Source organism: Eurypyga helias, unplaced genomic scaffold (assembly GCF_000690775.1).
Source record: "Eurypyga helias isolate BGI_N326 unplaced genomic scaffold, ASM69077v1 scaffold9462, whole genome shotgun sequence".
In the NCBI taxonomy this organism is placed as follows: domain Eukaryota; kingdom Metazoa; phylum Chordata; class Aves; order Eurypygiformes; family Eurypygidae; genus Eurypyga; species Eurypyga helias.
This window is the reverse complement of record NW_010235269.1, coordinates 19314-31803: the sequence shown is the minus strand read 5'-3', so window position 1 is coordinate 31803 and position 12490 is coordinate 19314. Positions and strand designations below refer to the sequence as shown.

Genomic DNA, 12490 nt, shown 5'->3' with positions numbered 1-12490 from the left:
CGCTGTGACCAAAACAGGGGACAGACCTGCTCAGCCTGTGGTATGGCAGTGTTTCTGTCTTTGGAGGTGAGCAGAGCTGGCTGTGAGACACAGTGTTTGGACCCAGTGAAGCACTCATATCAGATTTTACTGAAAATCTGTATCAGGAACAATGTAGGAGCTAGAGCTACAAAATTTGGGATACAAAATTCCTTCACTTTTCAGCTCTCTGCTTAGCTTTGGTTTTGTTTCAACATATCTGGTGGTGTTTCTGCTGACAAACCATTACATTTCCTAGTCCTTCATACCTGCTTCTTCCCTGCATCTCCCTGTAGATTAAGCTGGCACCAGGATAAAGAAAAAAATATTGTGAGAGATGCTTATTAAGGAAACAGCAAGACCAGAGTGATCAGTGTGTGGAAGCTTTTTAAGAAGGATCACGGGGAGAGATCTAAGGGGGACAGAAATAATTCATAGTGCTGGTAAACATGGTTTCAGTCAAGCAGAGAGGACAGAAGCCAGGTTAGAGGCCTCAATAGTAGAGCTGAACTGGGGGGAAGATGGCTCTTGGAGATGCTCGAAGGAAAAGAAATAGGTCATCGACTGAAGAGCTGGTGCCACTGACACCGCTTTTTTTTTGGAGCCAAGCAATGCAAGCAGTGTGAGTTCACTGCTGTGCAAATACTGCAACAGAAAATAAAATCATCTCAAAGCATGGAAGCCAGAGCTAGTGTCAAACTATCCAGTTTATCTCCTTTTCCAGACAGACCAGCCAGGTAACTCCTGAGCTGTTGGTTTTGGCTGTCGGGCAGGTCTGGTTGCTTGCACTGAGCTGCAGTATTTTCAGCAGGTGTTCCTTACTGGTCATAGTTAACCTGAAATGCTCATTTAAAGAATGCAGTATGTTGCTAAAAGATCCTAAAATGTACTTGAGGTGCAAAATGCATTCTTTGATTAGGGAATAATTATGTGACACTGTATAGGATATTTTGGAGAATATAGGTTATGTATACAGCTTCATGAACAGTGAAACTTTAGTTTTTTAGCATTTAAATATGATTTAAATGGAATATATCTTAATTTTAAATTGTTGTATGTCTTGGATCTCTTTCTTCTTTTAACTTAATTGAAAAACACACATAAGCTGTAAGTTGAATGCCTAAAATTTTATGAATCAGTCATCTATCTCTGAATTTTCTTAGAACTGTTGTTGCTGAAGGCTTTTGGAGAATACTCACTTTATTCATTGATCTACTTTGTAACAGGAGCCTTTTTTTCCATAAATTACATTTGGTATTTGATTATAAGTTTGTTACTTAAAGTTGTTTACCAGTAAAGATTGTTATTCTTCTTTCTTCCTCACTTTTTCTGCAATTTTGTAAATCCATCACCTTCTGACAGTGAATATATGGAATAGGATGAGGTGTATGAAATAGTCATAACAAAGAGAGAAATAACTTGCAGACGTGAAAGGCTTTATTTCCATGCCATTAAAAAGAAACCCCTTAAATTATGGATCTTAGTTTTTTGTATTAAAAAAAAAAAATCTGTTATTTAGTAAAAAAATAGTGAAGAAAGATAGAAAGTGGAGCATCATTCTAAGGAAAAAAAGACCCAACCCCCTTTTGTTTCATGTCTAAAGACCCATTCCATTGTTTAAGGTAAATGTGTCAGAGGAATCAAGCAGCTCCGCAAAGGGGTTTAAATGTGCCGAGAGAAAGTGAGTCTTGCTCGGACAAGAGATTCGCTGATTACATTTTCTCACTGATTGTGCATTTGATTTGCATTTTTCTCTTAATCAGTTACTAAAATAAGTGTCTTAAGCCCCTTCAGGATGTATAGAGGGATCCTGTCTGGAAAGAGCCTGTTTTGCTATTTAAAGTCAGTCCCTTTTCTCATTTGAAGAGCTTTCCCCTTCCTCTTTTTTATCCTCTGTAGCACATAGCCAGGAAGTGTTCAATGGCCTGAAAAACACAATACTGTAACTTTTACATTGGTGGCACAGAACAAGACTGTGGGGTATAAAGTGTTGTTCTCTCTTTTTCTCATGCAGGCTGGATTGCCATATTGGGAGCCATTTGGCTGCTAGTGCTTGCAGACATCCATGATTTTGAGATGATATTGAACAGAGTGGAGTGGGCAACCCTCCTTTTCTTTGCAGCACTGTTTGTTCTCATGGAGGTAAGATTCACTGATTTCTAAAGCCTAAAGTGTTACAACTGATTTAAAATGTGAATTATGTTCCTTTGCAGAGGCCTGCTGCAGATTCAATTCCACTGGAATACTGAAGATCAAGTGTAGTCATGGTAGTGCAGAGAAATTGCAGTGGTGGAAGTTGTCCAGACCTCTTTGGGTTTTAATTTTTCACTGTAAGCTTGGTCTCAGTCCCTCTCTTTCTGCTGCATTTCCTGAATATATCTGACACAACCATTTTCATAAAAGTGAAATTTTAATTTCCAGGGTTGTCGGCAGTCTATGTGTGCAGATATCTTATATGTATTTAGGTATTTGTTTTACAATTATTTAGAAAAGTGATATGAAAAATAAAAGAAGAAGAATAAACCGGAGTTTAAAAATGCTCCTAATGCTTTCTGCTACATGCTAGCTACCAAATGGCCTAAGATATTTCATGGAAGTATGGTTTGAAAGGATAATATCACTGAATTTCAGTTTGCAATTGTAATTTAAAAGGGTAATCAGTACTTGAAATACCTGGATATCTTGTGTAATTTCTTTGTGTTTGTCTGCCTGGCTATTAGAAACATTCCAGCCATGTCTGAGTGAGCAGCCTGGGAAAAGCCTCTAATAACTAATTTGCTCACACAGCCTCTGTCTTCCACCCCCCATCCACTTTTCACATCCCCTCAGTAACTGCAAAGAGCATGAGAATTCATAAATTGGGATCTATTAAAAAAAAAAAAACACTAACAGTAAAAGGGACAAAATTTGAAGTAAAGGAAAACAACAAATAATTTAAGTTAATGTCGAAATAGAAGCCAAAATCTTGTAACGTCTGAGAAGATGAATGGAAATACTGATTATCATTAGGAGGCTTGTTTGCAAGCTAGTAGGTCTAAAATTCAACAGGAAATGTTGATTTATCGTACACCCTTTAGTACAGGCAATTTTTAGTTCTCTACATTATCAGGCTCTATATATCCCTGCATTTTCTAGCTCTTATATGGAATCTATATTGAAGCCATGTTTATTTTGTCTGCTGCTGCTGCAACAGATTATTACTTGCCTTCCCTTATATATTTATTGTTTTAGTTTGTATTAAATGGTTTTTATTTGAGTGCTGTGTGACTGTACAATAAACCAGTAAAATACACAGGAAGTTACTTGCCATTTGCCACCAGACTTCGAATACAACTGTTGTAATTCACTGATCTTCACTTTTACAGCTTCTCAGGTCACCAGTGAATAGTTTGCTAACGAAAGAGTATTTTTCCTGGCTCTGTAGAATAACAGCAGTTTAAAGTCATGAAAGAAACTTGCACACATAATCAAGAAAAAAAGTGAGAGACATGAATTTCTTCCTGAGAAATGAAGGAGAAAAATGTTCTAAGTATCATCATTGCTAATTTTGATCTGACTCTATTGCTGTTTGGATTAGCAGGAGATTACAGTCCTTGCCAAACCCTTTTTCTGTCCTTTAGGTTAACAGTGTCAAGAAGAAACAAGTCAAAACAAAGATATGCACTGAAGTATGATAAATCTTCCCATGAGCTAGGTGCTCAGCAGTTGTCAGCTCATTGTGGATCACACTTGGTGATCCTTCTTTTTAAAGGGTTTTCAGTCTGAAGCTATTTCCTACTGCTAGAAATGTTCCTTTTACTATTCCAAGGCACCTGTGTGGGACTTAGGCTGTGAGTTATTTTGGAAAAAGTGAATTAAGTTCCAAAGCCATAGGGGAACCCTTGGAGGTTCTGATTTTGGGTGCTCATTGGTCCAGTCTGGTAGACTTTTTGCAATTAAAAAGTTGGAAATCCACTGGGGCTCTCTAGTTTTCTATTGTGTCCTACAACTGTCTTTTTAGTCTTTGTTCAAAACTGGCTGTTACAGGCTATAAAATATTTCTGCTTCTGTCTCTTTGTGATACAAGTTCCTGTACCTCTAAGAGATTTAGTATTATGTTCGATTTTATAGTCAAAATTGACATTTTGCCTTAATCCCTTCAGGCAAAGTTTATTTACAACAGTCATCTGTTGTAAATGACATGCTGTCCATAAGAGGGTTTCATGCAAATTTATGCATAAATTAAACTTCGATCTAAAATGGTACATTATTTTTTCTGCAGTAAAACTCTATTTTGAGCTGTCAGACAGGAGCCAGTATGCTTGAAGGCACCAATTAGTGCAGTCATACTTATTCCTCTTAGGAGATCCGGGAAGATCCAGGAGACCCTCTGTGTTGTTTATGCCCAAGGGAGGCCAGTAGCAGGGTGCTAATTGCTTTCACTTTGGTGCTTGGAGGTGATTCGCCTGCATATTTTAGAGACATCCTAAAGCTGGTTATGTGATTAGTACTGTCATCATCTCTAATGCGTTGGGCTACCGGCATATACACTGTCTTACAGAAGTGATGTGTGTGTCCTTCACTCCCTTCCCTCTTTCCCAAATATCTCTTTTGTAGTACCACGTCTGGATTCCAGAACAAATTTCAAGTGTTATTGCTGAAGTAATATGCTGTGTTAGTAGATAATTAACTATTAGGGCAGCAACGTTAACTGAATGTAACTCTGAGCTCTGATTGCTGACAGCTATGTGTTAAAAAGTTCATTTTAAAGTGTGAACACAAAGCAATTGCTGAAAAAAATATTACATTTCATTAAAAATATTGCTTATATGCACATTTTAAAAGTCACTTTCATAACCTTTGAGTTGATGAAGGAACACAGATAGCTTAGAATGAAATAACTTAAAATTACCAAAAAGAGTTAATTTCTTAGGAAACTTTCTCCTGCAAAGTTAAACTCATGAAAAAAAGTCCTCTTCATTTTAATATAGGGGGTATGAGTATGTATTTAAAGACATCACTTGTTTTCTGTGTGCTGCATCTTTAAATGCAGATATGCCTTTTCTTGTGTGATGCATTGTTAAAAAATATATATAATTTCTGGGACAAAATTAATATGTGCTGATACCCAAACCTCTACATTCAGCTGCCACCTGAATGAGCTGCAGGTGCAGGAATTGCCAGTCTGAATGACAGCCCCTTTGTCACCCTGACATTAGCGAGTCTCATACCACACCACTCAGTGCCTATTAGGATCTTTGTCCATCTCTGTCATGGAATTTGACAGCGTGCGAATTGGATGTTTTTTTGCCCACTGATGTCTCTGATGGGCTCTGTCTGACTGCCAGGTGTGCAGGTTATATGGAGTTGTGTTGTGTGAATACGGGCTCCTGCAGCCCCGTATGAGAATGGAGTCAGTAAGTGAGGCATTGCAGCTGACCGATTCTTTGTCATGGCAGAGAAAAAAAGAAAGAAAGACCAAGTTCAGCTTGGTCTGGGCTGAACCAAAAATGGTGATATTGTCCCTTGAGAAACTGAAAAGTCATAAAATAGTTATACCCCATTCAATCTGATAATTCTGAACACTTGTAAGAAAAGGAAACAAAACCAAAGTGAATTGAAGGGTAGCTCTCATGGGTTAAATTTCCCCTTTTACCTTGTAGTTTGAGGGAATATATAATTCTCCAGGGATATGAATATTCAGTTTATATTCTTCTGTCTGTCTAAGGAGAGATGGGATCCATCACTCTGGACTGGAGTGATCCAAGGCTCTGGACTTTAAATTTCCCCTTTTACCTTGTAGTTTGAGGGAATATATAATTCTCCAGGGATATGAATATTCAGTTTATATTCTTCTGTCTGTCTAAGGAGAGATCGGATCCATCACCTCTGGACTGGAGCCTTGCTATGCCTTTTCATCCAGGGTAGTAACCATGATTGTGTGGGATGCTGAGTGTCCGGTACAAATGGGAATGGCTCTAACAGAGGGGACAGAGCACTCTAGTCCAGGCTGCCTGGGGCTTATTACTTACAGGGCTCAACTCCTCAGTTCAGGTGCCTGACATGCTTTCTCTTTTCTTCATCTGAGATTGAGCACAAGATGCCTGTTTTCATCTGACCTTTTAAACATGATATACTTCTATCTATATGTGGTTTCAGGGGAGTACGTTTACAATCAGTTGTGTTCAGGTATTCAGAAAACACATACCCACTGAATAAAGCAATCTTTAAATTTCAACTGTTCTCTGATGCCTGTGTCCCACACTCTTTAAGTAATCCCACCCGTCATTCCAGCACAGCCAACCCGCTTCTGCAAACACAGCTACCAACTCTGGCCATGTATTTCCTTTCTACTAATTGCAAAGTTACTGTAGAAGATGCATGAGATGGATATCAATATCTGGTGAATAAGAGGGAATTGTATTTTCTTACATCCACTGAAAAACATGTAACTGCCTCAGGTACTTCACTAGTTAATATCAATGTCTTTCTACTTTTAGGCTTTGGCTCATCTGCACTTAATAGACTATATAGGAGAGCAGACAGCTTTGTTAATAAAGGTATGTTTAAAATAGTTATAACTTTTTAACAGGTAAGGAAAATAGTTTTAGTCCAATGGAATAATTTTCCTTTTGAATTTAATGTTAATGATTGCATTGTTGCATCAGCAGTATCAAGAAAACATGTTATACTTCAGCTCGTTGATATTTAATAGATACATATCTGTCGACAGCAGAATAAACATAGCCATAAATGCAGAAGCAAAGCCTTTCCTGTAGCCTAAAAAACCCAAGAAAATATAATGTGTAACATGGGAAAATCTAGAGTTGCACAGTTTTTTTCTTGTGTGAAATGTAAATATGACTATCAGAAACATCAATCTTTGTACTCCTATTTGTTCAGATTTTCTTGGAAAAAGAACAAAATTGTGTTGCTAAATTTAGGGCTATTTTCTTTGTTTTTCCTATCTCATAGCCTGAAGAAGTAATAAATGTTGATAAATTAAAACTGTGGAGAATGTGCAATTATGCCATCGGGGGGACAGAGCAACACTGATCTCATCAAAGCTGTAATTGACCTCTCTCAATTCCAGGTGGTTCCTGAGGACCAGCGCTTGGCAGTGGCCATCATTCTAGTGCTTTGGGTGTCTGCTTTAGCCTCCTCTGTGATTGACAATATCCCCTTCACAGCTACAATGGTAGGGGTCTGCGCGGCACTTTTTGCATATCCTCCTCCTGATACTGGCAAGAGAGATGAGCTTGTTGATTATGATTTGGTTTATTTTTTCACTTCTGCTGTGTTGTAATTTACTTTATGCCTGAAGATTGAATCATTATTACAAGCTTATTCATACCCTTTAGGCATCTAGCCGGACATCACTGCCAGCGGTTGCAGTTTGCTGTGGAACTAGATCCACGGTTTGGGCTGTATTTTTACACTTTCCCTGTTTTATCCATATCTGCAGCTGAAAAGTAAAATTGTCTGTTAGATGGAAACTGTCACTAACCATCCACTGCTATCAATATTTTCTCTTTATGCACTGTGTCGTTACGCTAATGCTTTTTTAACACCTCAACATTTTATTGCTATTTTACTTATGTAATTAGTTTAAAAACCAGCAAATAACATTAATCATAATAAATGTTTATCAGCAGCTGAGTTTTAATATCAGAAAAATATCACATTATAATATATTAAGGCATGATCAGATGGGTTTATTCAATCAGTTTCTCTGTTTACGGTGCAATAATCCCTTCATTATACCAAAGGAATGATTCACTGTTATAGTTTGTTCTCAGCAAAGTAGATGTTTTTCTTCCATTGTTATTGGGTGGTCAAGTCCACCCTTAACCTGTGTCAAGGTTTACTACACTTCTTATAGCGCATATGATGGGTTGGACTGATTTGCAACTGCTCTATAATTATATGTTAATAGGGTATTTTGGTTTGATTACTGTGGTATTTCCTGTGGAATTATATCAATTTAACAACAACAGACTGCAAGCAATAGGCACAAAGAGGAAGATTGGTTCAGGATGAGTCACCTCCCAGCAAACACTTGAGGATTATTAAGCAATAATGCAGAAGTCTTAGCTTCAAAGGTTTTGCCTCATATCCAGATAGTCTATGAAAATTACTTTGGAGCAATACCAAAATACACCTGTATGCACATCAACCAAAGGGTCTTTTACAGGTTTTGGAAGGAACCCTCTTTTAAAAGAGTATGTCTTGGGGAACGGGACTGAAACACAGGAGTCTTTTGAGATGCTTGAAGACCACTTCTTTTGTACCTTCGAGGGAGTGAAATACAGGTGGACAGGAAATGATTGCTGTGTCAAAATTTTAGGCATTTAGAATGTATATATTTTTCATGCTGTTCTGGGATGAACCTACGAGACAGCTAAATTTTTTGTTTGTTTGTTTGTTTAAATAGGTGGAGAGAGGAGGGAGGAAGAAAGAAAAATTAAGGGATATTCTCATCTGTGTAAGAGTACTCATAAGCTGAGGTGTTAAGACATTAATATGTTATACATCAGATGAGACCTAGTATCACCTAGCTCAATGAATGGGCTTGGACTTTGGTCTTTGTCATTCTATATTAGTAAACAAGTTTCAGAAAATTCCTAAGTAACTAAGTCCCAAGTTCTTGTGTAAGATTGTGTAATCTTTCATTTAAAATTATTTTTGCTTCTTTGACACTGGGTTGCTACTGTCAAAGCTGGCAATGTTTGAGTTTGGAAGGCTATTTATCACTATTTATGTCAAAGTTTTGAACTTCACATATTACAATATTACATATACTGAACACATCTTTTCTGTACAATAGGTTTTGCTGTTCTACAGAATAATCAGAGACTAAGTGTGTGTGCATCTAATAAACACAGTGCAACATATATTTCTTATATCTCTATTTATTGACTTGCTATTTACAGCATCAAGCTGTAATTATTAATAGCAGAAAACCATCCACATGTCATATTCACTTATTCAGTCACATAGTTCACTCACACATTCACACAGTTACTCAGCTGACAAGCTTCTGTATATGAATTTGGTTTCATATGCCATAGTGATACTGGAGCATAGGACACCTGCTACAATGTAAGCATGAATGATCCTGCCATTTCTTGGCAAAAGATGTCAGCTTCACAGCTGAGCTTGTGCTTATAATTATGGAAGATGCAAACGTACTGACTCCCTCCAGCAAAGCCTTCCAACAGGTTCATATATCTCCTTCAGTGATGAACAAATGTCTGTATGACAATGGGGAAATAGCTCTTGTGATTTCTGCAGTCATAGCATTGATGAACTGGATAGGGATATGGGACCATCATGTTCCTCACATTTTTTGAAACTACAGATACAAAAATCCTGGGTGGCTTCATAGACATCAGGTATATGCTCTGACTGAGCAAAGAGTGCTTGGAGAATGGCATCAGAGACTTCTGCCATTAATGGATTATTTTACCCCAAGGTGGTGAGCCAGTGATCGATGAGTTAGGGGAAATGGGGATCACAGGGTGTGTGTTGGTTCTGACTGGGACAGAATTAATTTTCTACATAGTAGCTAGTATGGGGCTGGGTTTTGGATTTGTGATGAGAAGAATGTTGATAACACTGATGTTTTAGTTATTGCCAAGCAATGTTTAATTTAAGCCAAGGACATTTCAGTTTCTGATACTGCTAGGAACTTATGTTCTCAGCTTCTTCTCTGCAAGAAGCTGTGAGGAGACACAGCTAGGATAGCTGATCCAAACTGAGCAAAGGGATATTTCATGCCGTAAGATGCAACGCTCAATATATAAGTTGAGGGGAGTTGGTGGCAGAGGGGTGTTGCTGCTCAGAGATTTGTTGGGTGTCGATTGGTGAGTGGTTATATAATTTTTTTCTTTTCATTACATATTACTCTCATTATCCGTAGTAGTAGCATTTTCAGTATATAGTAGTAGTAGCAGTAGCAGTATCACTATTTAATTTATTTTCAAATATTAAACTGTTCTAATCTCAACCCATGAGTTTTCTTACCTTTTCCTCCAATTTTCACCCTCATCCCACTGAAGGAGAGGGGAGGTGAGTAAGTGGCTGTGTGGTCTTAGTTGCTGACTGGGGTTAAACCATGACGAGGTGACAGTCTATTTGACTTGCATGTGGATAAGGATTCCTGAAAAATCATGCAAAGATGTTGAAAAGCTTTTTGGCAGCTCACAGTCAATGGAGTCTCTTCTGCAGTAGAAAGATGAATATCCAGTTCTTTTTGTCCCATATTCCAGGGATGAGACAGTCCTGCCAGTTTCAACTTTCCAGTTCTAAGTGTCCAGCTGATTGCTGGCAAAACTACTGTGATTGCAAGGATGCATAGAAAGTCATGTTGCTCCATTCCTTCAGAGATGGGAAGGAAGGTGCAAGAAGACAGGCATCAGTTCATTGATGAGATGTTCCCAACACTGCCCCTATGTTGCTGAATAAGGTTGTCCATTCATCCCCTACAACACCATGCTGTGTGTGTTGTCCAGACTTGGAGCAAGAAGGTGGGATGGGTTACACACACTCAGTGTAGTAACTCAGAAATGGCATGGGAATGGATAGAAGCAAGGGTCTCCAATGTGAGGTGACTGACTCCCTGACTGAAGGCACTGTAGATAAGAGACTCAGTTCTAACTCTTCCAATCTCCTATTACACCACGTTACTTGTTAATGTAGAAGTAGCCCATACAATTGGTATGCATTTTGACCCAGGACCTGCCTGAGAAATGGAAGAAACATGGAATTCCATGATAGCAAGTAAGAAAGCCTGAGGCTTGACTGATGGGGTACTTAGCTGGAGGGAAGCAAAAGAGAAAAACCAGCAGATAGCTCTATGATACTGTATTTTCATTACAAAAAAAAAAAAATCAAATTGGAGGATGGTTGTCCAAATTTTTGTTTCAACTTCTTTGCTTTTACTAGTGGTATTATCATATTCATAATGACGTGCTTTGTTTATAGAAAGAATATAAAATTTTGAAATTGTGAATGCTTAATTAATGGGTCTTGAGGCAAAAAAATTCACTTTATCTGTATTTGGATAAAGTTGACTGCTCCATTTTAAGTTTCAGATTTGACGGCATTAAAATTTATAGATGGCTGATTCTTACCTTAACAGGATGTAAATGTGGAAACTTTAAATCAATATTTAAAAGAGGTAACTAGAATATGAATATATCTGAGCCAGCATTACAATGAATTCTAGGAGGCATACTGTTTTATGAATTGAAGTAATGAAAACAGGTAAGGAAAATGGTTTCCTAGAAGAAAATCTGAGCCTTTTCATGAATTGCTAAGTATTTATGTAGACAAGTTACGATTCTTGCTTACCCTAAAACATAATCACAACACATTATCCGCAGTCTTAAGAACAAAATCCTAAATATTTTATTTTAAGATGACAATGTTTTAAGATGCAAAATATTCATGTGCTTAAGCATTCTGAACACATTGATACTTTTCAGCAGCCTTCAGATTGACATCATGGAGAAGAATTCTCCCTTACTAAAAAAATTCTGAAATTCCAAGAATCAGATTAGTTTAGCATTTGAAGCAACTCACTCTGAAAATACCTGTTCAGTGCAACACTGTTATTGATCAAATTCTTTTTTGCTCTAGACAAGAGCAAATGTAGCATACATTTACTGTCTAAAATGTCAGTACCCTATGGAATTCATGTGCAGAGGTTGCTAAACTGAAATCTCTGCAAAGAATTCAGAACGCAGCAATTATTTTATGCTACAGAGAATGCTGTAGAAAGATAATTGCATACATGAAACAGTGGAATGAGTTGAGGCACTTAGCTCATCATAGGTTGATTACTTTTACTGTTTCTGTCTTGGTGAAATTCTGTTTGTGTTAAGCTAAAATAAAGCATTGAAGCTGCACAAAGACAAAACGGAGTTTCTTCCAGTTGCTTGTTTCACATAATTTATCCTGAATGCAAAGATCATGAACTGTCCCAAAACAAGATGAGATTGAAACTTGTTTGATGAAAGGTCTTGAATCCCAAGACTTTTCCCTTCTCTTTAAGCGTTGGAGAGTGAAGATCCAGCTCCCTAATTAAATGTTTACATGAGTGCATGTTTATTTCACTTAATTACATAAGCCTGGCAATTGTGACAGAAAAAACAATATCTTTTTGTCAATGTGTGAAAAATATACTATAGCATAATATTTTGAGTTTGAGATACACTGTGGGAAAAAAAATTTGTTTTTTTTTGTGGGGAAAAACCAATATTTTTTTGCCAATGTGTGAAAAATATGCTATAGCATAATATTTTGAGATTGAGATACATTTTGTGGGAAACTCCATGAACCCTGACTGTATGCAAAAGACTATGTTGCAAATCTAATACATATAGATATATCTGGGAGTTGCTTAAAAAACACCCACAAAATGTTCTGTGCATAAACAATTAATAAACCAGGAGCTTAGTTATTAAGTCTCACACATTTTAATTCTTGA

General features: G+C 37.4%; 1 protein-coding gene across 1 annotated transcript in view; it reads left to right on the top strand.

Annotated features, from left to right (window-relative positions):
- OCA2 (oculocutaneous albinism II) overlaps positions 1–12490 on the top strand; it is a gene marked incomplete at both ends in the record, with an annotated part of 106965 nt that overhangs the window by 76963 nt on the left and 17512 nt on the right. The window contains 3 exons of the mRNA XM_010146682.1: positions 2033–2160; positions 6498–6557; positions 7091–7195. Coding sequence (XP_010144984.1) covers positions 2033–2160; positions 6498–6557; positions 7091–7195 — 293 coding nt within the window. The remainder of the gene's footprint in view (positions 1–2032; positions 2161–6497; positions 6558–7090; positions 7196–12490) is intronic.